Source organism: Lynx rufus, unplaced genomic scaffold (genome assembly GCF_022079265.1).
Source record: "Lynx rufus isolate CCGP_SWC_20201006 ecotype Redwood Valley unplaced genomic scaffold, mLynRuf1.p SCAF_32, whole genome shotgun sequence".
Taxonomy (NCBI): Eukaryota; Metazoa; Chordata; class Mammalia; order Carnivora; family Felidae; genus Lynx; species Lynx rufus.
The window spans coordinates 3,368,061-3,383,921 of NW_025814848.1; the positions used below are offsets into that span (position 1 = coordinate 3,368,061).

The 15,861-nt window shown below is 56.2% G+C and overlaps 1 protein-coding gene and 1 long non-coding RNA gene across 7 annotated transcripts in view; both read right to left on the reverse strand.

Annotated features, from left to right (window-relative positions):
* The window catches only part of RPS6KA2 (ribosomal protein S6 kinase A2), a 293,733-nt gene that overhangs the window by 63,302 nt on the left and 214,570 nt on the right, over positions 1–15,861 (reverse strand). For all 6 annotated transcript variants that reach the window (XR_006964631.1, XM_047093147.1, XM_047093149.1 and 3 more), the window contains 3 exons: positions 6,879–6,959; positions 4,159–4,238; positions 1,541–1,647 (listed from right to left, as the gene is read on the reverse strand). Coding sequence is in view for 5 of the 6 variants with exons in the window: in XM_047093147.1 (XP_046949103.1) it covers positions 1,541–1,647; positions 4,159–4,238; positions 6,879–6,959 (268 nt within the window). In the remaining variant the exon portion in view is untranslated. The remainder of the gene's footprint in view (positions 1–1,540; positions 1,648–4,158; positions 4,239–6,878; positions 6,960–15,861) is intronic.
* LOC124521996 (uncharacterized) lies at positions 7,440–10,988 on the reverse strand. The gene is made up of 2 exons (XR_006964634.1): positions 9,242–10,988; positions 7,440–8,725 (listed from the first exon to the last, which is right to left on the reverse strand). It is a non-coding gene; the product is annotated as an uncharacterized LOC124521996 (long non-coding RNA).

Here is a 15,861-nt window from a genome sequence, read left to right on the forward strand (position 1 = left end):
CCGGCTGTCAGCCCTCGGGGTCCCCGGGGCTCCTAGCTTTCCATTCTTTCTTTTGCTGTCATTAGATCCTGTTCCATCAGCTCTGGGTGGCAGGGGTACCGGCCCAGACTTAAAGAGACCAGGAAGGGGAATGGACAGAAGCCACACCGTCCCACTCTAGCACGCGGAGGGACCGGAGTGCGGTGAGCCAGGCACAACGCAGGAAAGGCCGTGCATTCCACTTACACGGGGGTCGGGGTCGGGGCCGGGGGGAGCCTAGAGCAGCCAGGTTCACAGGCAGAAAGTAGCAGTGGGGGTGCCAGGGGCAGGAGGGTGGTGAGGGGAGTGAGTGTCTCACGGGGACAGATGCTCAGTTTTGCAAGAAGGGAGTTTGGAAGGTGGGTTATGCCACGCAGCCGGGTGAGTGTGCTTTGCGTCACAGGGCTGCACGCTTAAAAACGGTTAAGATGTCGGGGCGCCCGGGGGCTCGGTCAGTTAAGCTTCCGACTTCAACTCGGGTCCCGATCTCACGGCTCGGGAGTTCGAGCCCCGCGTCGGGCTCTGTGCGGGCGGCTCGGAGCCTGGAGCTGCTTCGGGCTCTGTGTCTCCCTCTCTCTCTGCCCCTGCCCCGCTCATGCTCTGTACCTCTCTCGCTCTCAAAAATAAACATTAAAAACATTTTAAAGTGAATTTAATTAGTGAAGATGCTAATTTTATATTGTTTTTCTTACCACGATTAAAAACTATGCCCTGAGGTTAAAAAAAAAGGCCGACTGTTTTAACGGAATCTGAAGGGGAATGGTGCGGCACATAATTAAGAAGACAATTTATCAGGAAAGAAGTGAGTATTTTCATCTCTGCCCAGAAAGGAGCAACTTTCAAGATTCATCTCCTACTGATTCCAATTGATGACAAGATCTTTCTTCTACTCTGCTATTAAATATTACTATTTTTAACTGTAACGATCCCTTTGCCCTTTAAAAGAGAGAGAGAACCGGGTGCACGCCTAACGGGCGCCCAGGGCTCGCAGCTTTGAGATCCGCTCCTGCTACCGCTCCCTAAGGGAGACGGCTGTAGTTCACAGGACACTGTCCCCTCTGTGGGGACACTGAAGACAGGGCCTTTTGTGATTATGGAAACATTTATTTACGTGTGCAGCCGGTGCTGTTCTACTGTGGCTACCTGCTCTAGGTGGTTAAGTCAAAGCCATACAGGACCTGAACTTCCCACCGGTGTTGGGCAAATGAACTCTGCATCGTGTGAGGGCACAACGTCACCCGGGCGTGTCCCATAAACGACCGCCACATCTGGTAAAAATGGCTTCGGAGAAGAGCTGTCTTTTCTTCAGCTCGGTGTGGATCAAAGAGTAAAGGCTCTGGAGGAAGGGCGGGACCCGTTGGGACACCTTCCCAGGGGCGGACAGGTGGAACCCGCGTGGGAGGCGTCCGCGAGAGGGTGGCCCAAGCCCTCTCTCCGGGGTGCACCCACCAGAGAGCGACGGCCACCGGCGGGGGCAGCAAGAAAGGGGGTGCGGAGGGGCGTCCTTCACGCGCTCGCTTACTTCTCGGGCTTCAGGTCCCTGTAGATGATCCCCAGGCCGTGCAGGTGGTCTAACGCCAAGGCCAGCTCAGCCAGGTAGAACTTGACATCCTCCTCAGTGAACATCACCTAGTGAGAAAGTAGGAAAGAGCGGGATTGTTCGGCGCATCCTGTGGCCGGAGTGTTCTGACGGACCCGGCCCTGCGGAGCGCACGCTCAGTTACCTCCGCTCCGGAGGGGATCACGGCTCCCCCCACCGTGCTCTTCGGGCTCTTACGACGGAAAAGTGAGTTCTCTTCATACTTGTGAGGTCAGCGAAGGCGGAAGAGCACTTCCCCGCGGAGACGGCGAACTTAGCCTGTGAGCGGGGAGCCTGGTTTCCTCCTCCTCCTCGCCCCCGCGGCTCACACGGCTCTGGGGGGTGTTTCTGGGTGTATATTTTGATGTGAGTGGTTCTGCTATGAAACGGCACAGGCGAGGCCGGATGAGGGGCTGCTGAGAACGCACCTCGGGTCTCATCCCCACCCCGCCCCGGGGTTTACGCAAACCCACTGTCCGCCCAAAGTGAGGCGAGTTCTGCCAAAGGCGACACGCACGTGGGGGAGAGTCGTGGGGGCACCCCGATGCAGGCTAGCCGAGGCATACGCCAGGCCGGGTGCCCGGCAGACTTCAAAGCCATTATCTTGGTGACAGTTCCGTACCTCCGGTCTCGTTAAGGACCAGCGGGCGGCTTTTAAAGTCACCTTACTAGAAAGCCTGATTGTTATCACAAACCACTTTTTCACGTTCACTGTGAGAAATCAATGTCACAGAGACCGCCAGGGCGTATTATTGCTGAATTCCTTCTCTGGATGCAGACAAGGCTCCCTGGTGAGCACAGAATTAGAATAAGGGCAGTTCAGGGAACGGGGTGCTGGATAAGGTGCCACAGGTGCCACAGGTGCGGGGCATCCATCTCACAGAAGGGACACTTCCCCACGGGGTCGGGACACACATCCCATTGTCCCAGGCAGTGACGTCTGGGGCCATCAATCCTCATTGGCCTTCTGGCCGTGGGAACCACCCGTCGTCGCTCCACGCTCAACGGCTGCCTCTTCCGGCTGGGTGTTTCTTTTCTAAACTGGCTACCATATTCCACGGGCTCACTTTTAGTCAAGTTCTGCCGTAGCCATTGGATTCTCTTTAATCTGACTTCTTCTCTCTCTACAACCGTCGCGGGTCGTCTGCGTTCTGTGCTCAGAGCGCAGCCGTATTTCTCTACTTGTCCAGTTCCTACAACGCATCTCAGCATAGCCCCCAAGTACAAACGACAAGTCGTTTCTGCCCAGAAATGAAACACCCCACGGACGCCCGTCCTTGAAGGAAGTCAATGCAGTGACCAACACGGCAGGACGCTGTCCACTGGCCTCGTTCAAAGACGGAACAGAAAAAAGGCACTTTCCCGTATTGTTTCTGAGAACCTGCCGTGCCCACACTGGGAAATTTTGCCTCGATTCTGAAATAAAGGGTGTCGCGGGAGACACACGCTCCCCTGGTGAGGCCATATGGGGCTTTTTGCTGATTATTGTTGCCTTTTGATCAAGAAGCCATCTTCGGAAACACGTGAGCACAAGAGGGACCAGACACACCCCCTCCGGGAGGCTCTCTGCAGAGCCCGGATCGGATTCCTCCAGCCCCGGGCCTTCTACGTCTATCGCAAGGAGCCCAAGGTATCACTTGTGCATGGTCTGGGGGACCCTGGATAACGGAGGGAGACAGCAGCGCAGGGGGCTCTGGGACCCCCAGTCCTGCTCTACCGCCTACCGTCCGTGTTGGACGGCCAGGCAGGATGGAAGGGTCTCCTGGTAAAGGAGCGAGAGGGGCAGAAAAGGGGGGCGGGCACTCTGCCGGGTTACACCGGGTAAACACGGTTACAGCCGGGTAAACACCTGTGCTGGGTGAGAGGGCTCGGGAGGTCGGAAGCCCGGTGCTCCCGCCTCCTTCAGCAGAAGGCTGGTTCCCCCCCCCCCCCCCCCCCCGCCATGAAGCACGGAGCTCTTCACGTCATTAGGGGCCGGGGGGCTCTCGTGTCGCGCGGGGTGGAGTTCTGGACAACTCCCGTGTCGGGACTGTGAGGTCCAGGCTACGCCTTGGGGCCGGGAAGGGGCTGGCGGTCGTGGCGACCCCGTGTGTGCAGATCTGGCACCTCCAGGGTGGGTGGGCAGCGAGGGAGTCACGTCTCCCTACGACACAGAGTGAGACCCCGTGAAACAGTCCCTCCCGCCTGTCCCTACGACCCCTTGTTTGCGTCTGTTCCTCACGGGGAGGCGGGCAGAGCCACGGACGGACCGATGGACGTGCGCAGCCTCGCGGGGCTCCTCGGGGCTGTGCTCTCACGGCCCCTGAAGGACGACAGATTGCCGCGCCGCACCCCTTGTGCCGCCTGTTTAACACACACACGCGCGCGTGCGCGCACACACACACACACACACACGACCCCACAGCGAACACACGCGCACGCATGTTGACACTCCCACACCCTCTCCCCCACACACATACACACTCACACACTCATACCACACAGTCACACACACACAGTGTCACACGCAGCATGCACCCGCCCCTCCCGCGGGCGCACTCCGCCCTCCCGGCCCCGCGCACCTCTTTGGAGAGCCGGCTGAAGAGGTCCCCTCCTCGCAGGAAGTCCAGTATCAGGTAGAGCTTCCCCTCCGTCTGAAAGGCTGTGGAGGGAGGGAGGGTCGGCATCCCGGGCCACACACGGAACATGCCGGAGCCTTCCAGAAGCAGGGCTGGGGTCGGGCGGGGGTCGGGGCAGAGTCTGGGGGAAGGGCTGCAGGCACGAGTCTGTCTGTGTCCCTCACTTTCAGGAAGAGCCTGGAGGGTCACCTCTCTGGTCTTTTCTCCTCTCCCTCACTCCCTGCTTCCTTTTTGATCCCAGAGGGGCTGGAACCGGTCTGGAGCCAGTGTCTACAGGCCCAGGCCGCTCCCCCGACCCCAACTGCCAATGCTGGGCTCCGGGCTCACGTGGTCGCAGGAGCAAGCCTCCTCCCCTCCCCGGCTGCACCCCGCATAGCTGCAGGTCAGGGAAATCTGTCCTCTGCTCCTTTCCTTCGCGGAGGCGTCGGTGACCCGCCGGCTCGGCCGCTGTGCGTCACGGCAATGGGGCTCACGTCCGGGGTTTGCTCAGCGTGAACTATAATTTCAGGTCTTGCCCACCGGTCAGCCAGCGTGCCTCGCTCCAGAGGGGGCTGGACGCGCATGTGGGGGTCAAGGGAAACCAATCACCGCTGACCACTGACGGTCAGTTCAACGTTACTGACGACCTACCACCTGGCATCTGTGTTATGTACACAGGAGGTAAGGCTGCAGGGGTCCCGATATCCCTGAGCACTCGAAAGCCTTTTATTTTCTAGAAGTAAACACCAGAGGCACTACAAGTGCCAGGGCTGGAGAGAAAGACCTCCTCTAACTAAAGACTCGTCCGAACTGTATAAATCGGAGTCTGGGTTGGATCCTCTCTCCTAGGGCTTGACGGGCAGCAGGAGAGCAAATGTCATTTGATCAACCACAGAGCTGACACGGAAGGTGCGATTAAAATCCCGGTAAGACGCCCGGTGCTTCTTCAGAGAAACGCCCTGGAAACCAGCTGAAACGGCTGCGTGTCAGGGGCAGGGCCAGCCTCCCGCGAGCCCCTGTGGATAGAGGTAGGGGCACCTGCCGGCCAGCCCAGGTGACACAGGTACCCCTAGGTCTGTCACAGACCTAGGGGTACCTGCCGGCCCAAGTGACACGGTGGGACAGAGCTAGGGGCACCTGCCAGCCCAGGTGCAGGACAGACCTAGGGGCACCCACCCAATGGCCCAGGTGATGTTGCGGGACAGACCTAGGGGCATCTGCCAGCCCAGGTGACGCTGTGGGACAGACCCAGGGGCACCTGCCAGCCGGCCCAGGTGACGCTGTGGGACAGACCCAGGGGCACCTGCCGGCCCAGGTGACATGGTGGGACAGACCTAGGGGTACCTGCCAGCCGGCCCAGGTGACATGGTGGGACAGACCCAGGGGCACCCACCTGCTGGCCCAGGTGACACGGTGGGACAGGCCCAGGGGCACCTGCCTGCCAGCCAGAGAAGTCTCACTCACCACCGGCTTCCAGCAAGTTCACATCCATATTCACTTGTACTAGCTCTGAAAAGATGGGCCACACACTTTCTACACAAGACTGAAGTGTTTGCTTAGCAATATCGGAAGTTAACAGCGAGGAGGAGCTAGAAGTCTCTGCCCTCCTCCCATCTTTGGACTCGGCTTATGCCCTTGCTTCCTTCTGATTTGTGTAAACGTCCGGGACAACGCCCCACACCCAGCGCCTTTGAAACCAACAAGGTAGGAGTTTCGTTTGGTTTCTTTTTCTCCTGCACTTGACGCGTATTAGTTATTCGCTAGGGTCGTAAGTGTTAACGCGGTCTGGCATGACTCCAGAGTCGCCCGTTCGTTTGTTACTTTTTTTTTTTTTTTTTTTAACGTTTATTTATTTTTGGGACAGAGAGAGACAGAGCATGAACGGGGGAGGGGCAGAGAGAGAGGGAGACACAGAATCGGAAACAGGCTCCAGGCTCCGAGCCGTCAGCCCAGAGCCTGACGCGGGGCTCGAACTCACGGACCGCGAGATCGGGACCTGAGCTGAAGTCGGACGCCCAACCGACTGCGCCACCCAGGCGCCCCTCGTTTGTTACTTTTAATTTGAAGATTGCACTTACTGCTTCCCGAGGGGAGAAAAGACCGAAAGCAAACTAGGAGGACTCGGCATGGCAGAGTAGGCACGTGGCCGCAAACATCAAAATTATTCGATTTGTGTCTCATTTCCCTTCCAGAAAATGGAAACGGTAACCTCCTTGAAAGGAAGTTTTGAGGGTCTCATGAGCTACTATCTTTAAGATGCTTGAAACCTAGCCTTCACTTAAAATACGGAAGGTGATGCCATTCTGGTGAAAGAAATTATTGGGTCATACGGCGTTTCATTCTAAGACAACACAAAAATAGATCACAGATTCTCCCCAATCTGGGCTAAGAGACTTTTTTTTTTTTTTTTTTTTTTACTATTTCAGTGATGATAATTTAGTAACAAAATGGAGCCCCCCCCTTTGTCTCCGATTAGAACCGGGCATCCTGCTCCCTCAGAGAGGCAGACCACGGAAGAGATCACGGGACCACAGAGAGGAGGCAGCCCCACGCCACGCAGGCCCTTGACAGGGTGGGTGGTGGGGGTTTCTCCTTCTGTCCCAGCACGCGGTTTCATTTTCCCTGGATTTGGGGAAGGTGGCGTCAGGGCCTCTCAAAAGTAGGTTATGTTTTGCTCTATTTACCATAATGAAGCTTCACAATGAAAGGGTGATTCACTTCTGCCAAAATGTCTCTTTCCATCTTCGATCGGACTCGGTCCCGAACTGCAAAACAGAAAAACAAAGGCTTTCAAGAGACAAGAATGGCGTTCTAGAGAGCACGTTACCTAAAACGTTAGCTACAAATAACTTCCCGCGATGTTTTGTTACAATTCTCAGGCATACACAGAAGTCGGAATACTAGGATAATGGTCACCCTCAACTCGTCTACCTACAGCCAACAACTGTCTGCGTTCTGGTGCACTTGCTTTCCTCCTCTCTCTCTTCACACATACACACATTTTAGCCCAAACTCCGACAATAAATCGCCGACCCCATGACACTTGACCCCTAGGTGCATGCGCACCAGCACGTCCTAGGAGGAAGGACAGTCTCTTACGTTACCCCCGACACGGCCGTGACCTCTAAGAAGACTAACAATCATGTCCCACTGTCACCTAATATCCAATCCACATTCCACACCCTCCGCCACGTCGTTTACAGCTGTTGGTTTTTCCAATCTGGGGTCAAGGTTCACTCATTATATTCGGTTGTTACGATTCTTTATTCTATCTGCTTCTAGAACAGAACGGTCCCACGTTTTTTCCCCCGTGTTCGGTGGACGTTTTGGTGAGGCCAGGCCAGCTTCTCGTAGCTTCTTCCACATTCTGGGTGTGTCTGATTGTTGCTCAATAGGGGGTTCTAACTCCTTTATTCCTTGCAAACTGAGGTCGGGTCTGGACGCTTTGTAAGATTGAGGCTGAACGTTCTGGGGGGAGATCTCTGCTGGGTGATGCCACGTGTCTCCGATCACAGAGGATGATGTGTGCGTGCTGCGTTACCCTCACTACGTGATGCTAAACTTGACGATGTGATTAAGGGGGCAAGCCATCAGTGTCCCCACACGTCCCTTTGTACATAGTCAGTGAGCTGCGGGATGACACTTGGTGTGGAGGGATCTGTGGGCTCCCACGACTCCTTCAGCCAAGAGCGTTAGCATTCGTACGTGATTCTTGCTTGCATCATTCAGGGTCACAAAATGGCGATCTTCCCATTCCTGCTGGAACTGGAAATCAAGAGGAAGACTGCTTCTCTCTGTCCTTGAGGATAATTACACACTAGGGATTCTTAAAAAAATTAGCGCGTTTTAACCAGTTTCAGTATTATTCTTTTCTGGTGCTGACATTGTCCAAAGCGTAGCCATCTGGGAATACAGATGGAATTCGTTTTGAGGCAAAAATAAGCAAGCCAAAAGAGATCACCACTTGAGAATAAGAATAACCCCACGATTCCCACGAGCAAACCGATACACCAAGGGCGGTGACCTTGCACCACCCCCTGTGAGCAGAGGGAGAAAATTTCCTCAAATGTTCCTAAGTGTGAGGAGGACGGGTGTTGCGTTACCGGACCAGGCGTTTAATCCTTCCACAATTTGGCCTAGTGACGTGTCCTGTTAAAGGTTTATTTAAGGAGTGCGTCGCCAAGGACGGCCGTAATAAACAACGACAAACGTGGGCAAGTACCGGCAAGGATGCTGTAAGGACGTGAACCCTGGGCGGGCGGAAGCGGGGGGGGGAGGGCTGTACCACGGTGCGGCCTCGGTGTGAAACAAACCGTGCGCTCCTCAAAGAGTTAAACACAGAGCTGCTCCGCGACCCAGCCGTGCGACCCCTAGGTCTCCGTCCCACAGAACTGAAGCCAGGAACTCGGGTCCCAGCGCGCCCACGTGCACAGCGGCATGACTCACAGCGGCCAAAAGGTGGAAGCCCAAGGGTCCGCCAACGGACGAGCAGATAAATGCGACGGGGTCTATCCGCACGGCGCTCTTCCGCCTTAAAAAGTAATAAAATGCCGACACACGCGTTAGCACGGACGAACCCCGAGAACATTATCCTGAGTGAAACAAGCCAGGCCCCAAAGAACAAATACTCTATGACTCTGTTTCTACGAGGCCCCTTCAGCAGTCAAATTCCTGGAGACAGAAAGGAGCCGGGTGGCAGCTAGGGGTGGGGGAGGGGGAGGGGGACAGAGTCGCTGTTTGGGATGATGACAAAGTTCTGGTATAGACAGTGGTGACAGTTATGTAACACCGTGAAGGGGTTTTTTTTAATGCTTATTTATTTATGAGAGACAGAGAGAGAGTGAGAGCGTGGGGAGGGGCAGAGAGAGGGAGACGCAGAGTCCGAAGCGGGCCCCAGGCTGCGAGCCGTCGGCACAGAGCCCGACGCGGGGCTCGAACCCCCGGAATGGTGAGATCGTGACCTGAGCCGCCCGGGCGCCCCCTGTGAATGGATTTAATGCCACTTGCAAATGGTTAAATGGTCAGCATGACGTTATGCCCATCTTACCAGAATTACAGAAACAAGAAGTCCTGTGTCGCTGCTGGTCCCAGGACAGGCGCCTGCCCCCTGCTCTAACGCTGGCTTCGCTCTCCTCCAGGTGCTCGGGCTCTCTGGACTCCACCTTGGCTTTGGGGCCGCGACTGCGCGCTCCTTGCCCGCCTGCTGGGGAGCAGTGGCCGCTGAGCACGCGACCTGGCTCTGTCACCGGGAGGCGGCGCTGCTCTGCACGCACTCTCCTCGCGGAGACGGTAACAGAACCTGCCTCACGGGGTCGTCCCGGGGACAAGGACGTGGCACGCGGGTTCCTGGCCGCACACGCCGAGCTGGGCTCATTTGTGGGGTGGGCTGCACAGCCCCGGGACTTCCTCGGCTACTCCTCCTCCGTTCCACTGCTGCTGTTCCCGTCCCAATGCCAGACCCCGGTGACCGCGGTGGCCGCGGGTGACCCAGAAGGGCTGCGCGTTGGCAGAGAGGGCCGCGGGCAGGGCTGCGGGCCTCCCAGTGGCACCTGCACAGCCCAGCCTTCTCTGTGCCCCCACGGCCCCGAGCCCCCAGCATCAAAGCCCTGCTGGGGTCTGGCCCGTCATCGTCTGCACCCCAGTGATGCACAGCGGGTCCTGTTCTGGCTGTACCCGAGGAGCAGGGCCTCTCTGCTGCCAGGCCCCCGGGGAGCGCGTCGTCCGGCCCTGGGTTTACGGGAGAGCGGGCGAGGCTCGTTGGAGAGAAGTGGTGCCCGGAGCTGGGCCGGTGGGCACAGATTCCAGCAGAGCAGAGAACACAGACCCTGGGGAGGACAAAGGAGAAACTGGGTCGTGAGCCAGAGCCGTGAGTGCAAACTGCCACCCCCGGAGACTCGAGCGGAGCACGGCGCCCCGAGTCGAAACAGTCGCTGGGCATTTCTAGTTCGTGTGGATTTTTATCGCTGGCTCTGGTTTTGTCTCCGGAGCGGAGAGCCTCAAGTTCAAGATTCCCTCTGGCTCTTTGATGGCAGTCATCGCGTGCAAACCTTTCCAGGAGGTCGTGTTGCCGAATTTAGTCTTGTTTTTCCTGTTTATCACTTGTGAGTCACCATGTCGTGACCCAGGCTTTGGTCAGTGTAGTTTCTCTTTTCTCCATAAACAGAAAGCGGGCCATGCGCGGCACGTCTGGTGGAGGGGCTGAGGGCAGAGCCTGGGCCCCTCGTCGGGGGAGCAGAACGTGAGCCCGGGACGGGACCGGTCCTCCTGGCTCCTTGCAAACGGGACAACTGAGTGGTGGGGGCACAGTCCTCCCACCTGACCTCGAATTTCTCTCCGCCGAGCTCCGTCCTCCCGTCCAGTCCCTGTCCTGTTTGTCGGTCTTCTCTGTGCAGCACAAGGAAGGCAGAGCCATCTCTGCCCCCAGCAAGTTAGAGTCTGGGAGCCGTGCTGTGGGGACGGCAGCGTGGGAGCCCCGGAGGGCCGGTGGGGTCCGGGGGAGCGGGAGGGACACTCCTCCAGGGAGGGTTCCAGATGCTCGATACAAGCCCAGCATCAGCTGCAGGCACGTCGTGAGAATGAGGGTGGGGCCTGGGACTGTCCCTTCTGGTGCCGTTAGAAACCTTCCTAAGCGACCCGTTGTGTGGGCCCAAGTGCGCCACTGCGGCCCAGGCCCGGGCTGCCTCCTGGAGGCAGGGGAGGGGGGCCTGGGAGAGCAGGCCAGCCTTGGTCTCCCAAAACGTGGCCTCTCTGGGAAAAGTCCCCGTTCCGTCCTCAGTACCCCGCACCCCCCGCCCCGCGACGAGACCTGGAGAAGCAGAGCAGCCAAGAAAAGGGGACACCGTGTCCCCACACCCTCCCAGCCACCTCCCTGCAAAGCTCGGTCAAGAGCATCTGAGAATCCGGTAAGTGGGACTGACACGACTACCATCGTGTCGGGTGTGTTTGCAGTGAAGGGAGTTGCTGGGCCACACGACGGAGGGAGTGCTGGTAACGGCCGTGCTGGTGAAGACAACAGAGAAGATCTTACATGCAAATTTCCAAGGAGCTGTTAAGTTACAGCTAGAAAAAAAAAAAAAAAAAATATATATATATATATATATATATATATATTTCCTCCCTGCCTTTCACACAAAAACAAATCCCAGATCTATTAAGAAGTGCCTAAGAAAAAGATCAATCCACAGAAATGATGACAAGGAAAAATGTGCACCCTTGTCCAGGTGGGAATCTGTAACAAAGGCAATGGAGAAGTGACGCAGGACAACCAGCCGTCCCAGACACGGTGAAGTTAAAAGGCCGAGACAACACGTGGAGGTTGCGTGAGGCAGAGAGAGGGGCCGGGGGCCTCAAGAGACCCAGCACCCCGAGTGAGCGTCACGGCACTCACGTCAGCTGGGGGGACGTGTCCGCAAACGCGTGCTGTGAGAGTGGCCCCCGCTGTGAGAGTGTGAGCGGTGTGGACGGGGCCTTCCCAGGTGGCGGGACACAGGGGACGGCTGTGTTCACGCGGGACACGGCCTTCACGGTGCCGGGGCTGCGTCACCGACTGTTTCCGGGGACTCATGTGGCCGAGCTAACAAGACGTGGAGGGGCAGCTGGCACACAGGGCCCCTTGGCTGCGAGCCAAGAGGGAGCCGGGGTCCCGAGCGGCCGGGACGGTCTCCAGGTCTGCGGATTCTGCCGAGCGGGGCTCACCGTCCGCCCTCGCCGACGCCTCCCCCTGCCCGGCTGGCCGCTCGGGCCGGATCCAGGGATGGCGGGAAAGGCCCGGACCGGCGACTCTGCCACTCGGCGGGCGGCCACGGAGTGTCCTTGCACGGGAAAGACACGGGCATAAAGGCCGACGCATCCCCGTCAAGCCAGGGGACAGCGGAGGATGCCCAGGGTTTGATTCCCGAGGCCCAGGTGCATAACGAAGAGGGATGCTTCCCCCACCCCTGCATTGTGACGCGTCACTGAGTCACAGGACGCGGGACAGATGTGGGAAACGCCAGCAGCCGCCGTGCTGGGCGCCTCTAGGCTGGCGCAAAACCTGGGGTCGGGACACACTATCTCCCCGGGGTATTTGTTCTCTGGTATCTGACAGGTGAGGCTGGAACTGAGCGGGGCTACGACGGATGTAAAGGGGAAAAATGTTCTAAGCTATTGTGAGATTCAACAATACACCGTAGATAGTCAGGGATAAATTGCCATCTTTCTGTGTCCCGACCCTGTATTTGTGGCTGTCCTGCCACGAGGCGGATTAGGGTGACGTGCTTTTCACGACTGGCTTTGCTCCCGGGCTGCCAGCTGTGACCTTCATGCGTCCTGCAGCCGTCACGGCCCCTGGCTGCCCCGGCACTGAGATGAAAGCGGAGAAGCGTGTTAATTCACCCTGAAGAGCAGGATCTCCCTCCCAGGAAAACGGGGGAGGAAGCACACTGCGGGGTCGCCCTGGTGGACGCCACTCACAGCCCAAAACGGGAGCTACTTTCTGGAAAGCTGTGCTTTTGGCGGGGGAGGGATCGGGCTGGCAGCGTCGGGACGTCCAAACCCCACACCCCTTTAGACAAGCGTAGATGTCTACACCCGCTCCTCGGTGCTCCCGAGGAATCTGAAGTTCAGCACACTCCGACCCGTTAATGTTTTTACTCGACCACTTGGCCCGTTCTGGTTTTAGGAGACAAACGTTGGCTAACGCCCCTCTCAGGCAGGAGCGACAGAAAATCTCAAGACCCACGGTCCTTTGAGCGCGAAACCAGAACGCGGGGCCCGTTTCTGCCGGCCAGCACCCCGTCCCTCCTACGAGTCAGCAGAACTCTCTGAGAAACGGCCAGTGTAGTCTGAGACGGCCAGGTGGAAGGGTCCGCCTCGGACTCGAATTCACGCGCCCGTGGGCGGTGAGCTCAGGCTCGGCCGGGCGCAGTGACTACGGCTCACCTCCTCTGCCCGCAGAAGCCTACTGGGTCTGAAATTATACCCCAAGCAGGCTCCTGGACGCGGGCAAAAAATCCGTCCTCACACAAGACCTGTTGGCCTTCGAGGGTCGAATTCATAGCAAAAAAGTGGCCTCGCGTGAGAAGCTGTGTCGGTAAATGTGGCAAAACTTTAGTCCAGAGGAAAAAGGAAGAAAACCACAAATAATAAAAGTTAAAAACGTAACCACCTTAACTACCATATGTGGCCTAACCCTCCAGGATTTGTCTGTTTCTCTATACGGATTATGTATTTGTTTATTATTATTTTTTAAATATAATTTATTGCCAGGTTAGCTAACATACAGCGTATACAGTGTGCTCTTGGTTTCGGGGGTAGATTCCCATGGTTCATCGCTCCCAGTGCTCATCCCAGCAAGTGCCCTCCTCAATGCCCATCACCCACTGTCCCCTCCCCCCAAACCCCCATCCACCTTCAGTTTTTTCTCCGGATTTAAGAGTCTCTGATGGTTGGCCTCCCTCCCCCTCTGTTTGAAACTATTGTTTGTCCCCCTTCCCCTCCCCCATGGTCTTCTGTTAAGTTTCTCAAATTCCACATATGAGTGAAAACATGCGGTATCTGTCTTTCCCTGCCTGCCTTATTTCACTCAGCCTAATACCCTCCAGTTCCATCCACGTTGCTGCAAATGGCAGGATTTCGTTCTTCCTCATTGCCAAGTAGTATTCCATTGTGTATATAAACCACAACTTCTTTATCCATTCGTCAGCTGACGGACATTTAGGCTCTTTCCATCATTTGGCTATTGTTGAAAGCGCTGCTATAAACATAGGGGTACATGTGCCCTTACAAATCAGCACACCTGTATCCCTTGGGTAAATTCCTAGTAGTGCAATTGCTGGGCCGTAGGGTGGTTCTATTTTTCATTTTTTGAGGACCCTCCACACTGTTTCCAGACTGGTTACACCAGTGTGCATTCCCACCAGCAGTGCAAGAGGGTTCCATTTGTCCACATCCTCACCAGCATCTAGAGTCTCCTGATTTGTTCGTTTTAGCCACTCTGACTGGTGTGAGGTGATATCTCGTCGTGGCTTTGATTTGTATTTCCCTGATGATGAGTGATGTTGAGCAGTTTTTCATGCCTCGGCTGGCCATCTGGATGTCTTCTTTGGAGAAGTGTCTATTCATGTCTTCTGCCCATTTCTTCACTGGATCATTTGTTTTACGGGTGTTGAGTTTGGTAAGTTCTTTACAGATTTTGGATGCTAGCCCTTTATTATACCAGATTATTTACAGAGAGTGACATGGTTACATAACTAATTTCTTGGCCAGAGAATCTTTCTGTGGATGAATCTCCAGCCTGTTTCTCTCCCGCGTACACACGGCACAGGCATTAAAGACGACAAGGGGAGACAGGAATCCATTCCCTACTTTCTACATATCTACAATGCAAGAAACACATTGTGGTAAAAACAAACGGATAAAGGACCCCTCAGGGTTTTCATTTGTAGGCAGGCACTGTAGACCAAGAAGCCGGGTGCCCATTGCTGACGGGTGATATTTACCCGAGGTCCAAGGCGCCTCCAGGAGGCTGGAGAAAGACAGGGAGACTTCTGTCCTGACCATGTACCGGGAAAATAACCCCGAATAGTGAATGCCCGAAGGACAATTAGTGGGATGGGCTGGGTCCCCAGCGCCAGTTATCACGGGATGGGCACGGGCTCGTGACTCCACAGCGTCCAACTCGGGGGACGGCAGGAAGTGGCTTCGCTACTCTGTGCCTCAGTGTCCTCACCTGTACAACGAGGACAATAACACCAGGAGGGGCACTTGGAACATGTGCTCGCGATTTGCTTTATTCTCCTCCCCCACCCAGAATTTGCAAGCATCCAAATGTGAACCAAATGACTGTGATGAATTTGCCTGGAAATAAAATCTGTGCAAACTAAGGTGTTCACTGAAGCTCGGTTTCTGAGCAAATCGGTGTTTTCAGTTTTTTTCAATTTTATTTATTTTCCAGAGAGAACGCAAGTGCGGGAGGGGCGGAGAGAGAGGGGGACAGAGGATCCAAAGCGGGTTCCGTGTCAACAGCAGTGAACCCGACGCGGGGCTTGAACTCATGATCCGTGAGATCGTGACCCGAGCCGAAATCAAGAGTCAGACGTTTAATCGACTGAACCACCCAGGCGCCCCAACAAGTCAGCGTTTTTAAATCAAGCCCAGCCGTGTAAGAGAAGAGGGGATAAACACAACAGTGCTGAAGAGGCATTCTGAGGTCTGAGGCCCCCCGGGCTGAGTCGGGCTGGGCGCTGGTTCAAACACCGAAATCAGTACGGATGGAAGCCATGCATTTCTATCCCGGACGCCACACACTCCGTGCTCCCCGAGCACCTGCTGAGTGATGTGATCAGGGCTCTCTACCTCTTAAAGGAAGGGCAGAGGATTAGCAGAAACGGCCTGGCCGGGCCATCCGACAAGCTCAGAAGGCGGCCAGGCCCACGTCCTCTGACCCCACGGCCGGCGGCCACGGGCCCCCACCCACTGCTGCCAACGGACACGTGTGAAGTAACCGTGACTGCCCAGGACTTACACAACTGGCCGAACAAAGAGATTTTGCCGGAAGGATATATTCTTTTCCCCTTAGCATCGCTAGGACAGAGTAAGGACTCATTTCCTTCAGAGCAGGGAACGTGTACAACCCTTGGGCTTAGAAAGCGGGCTTCCAGGGAAGACGGTTGAAAAATTAATTAGGCA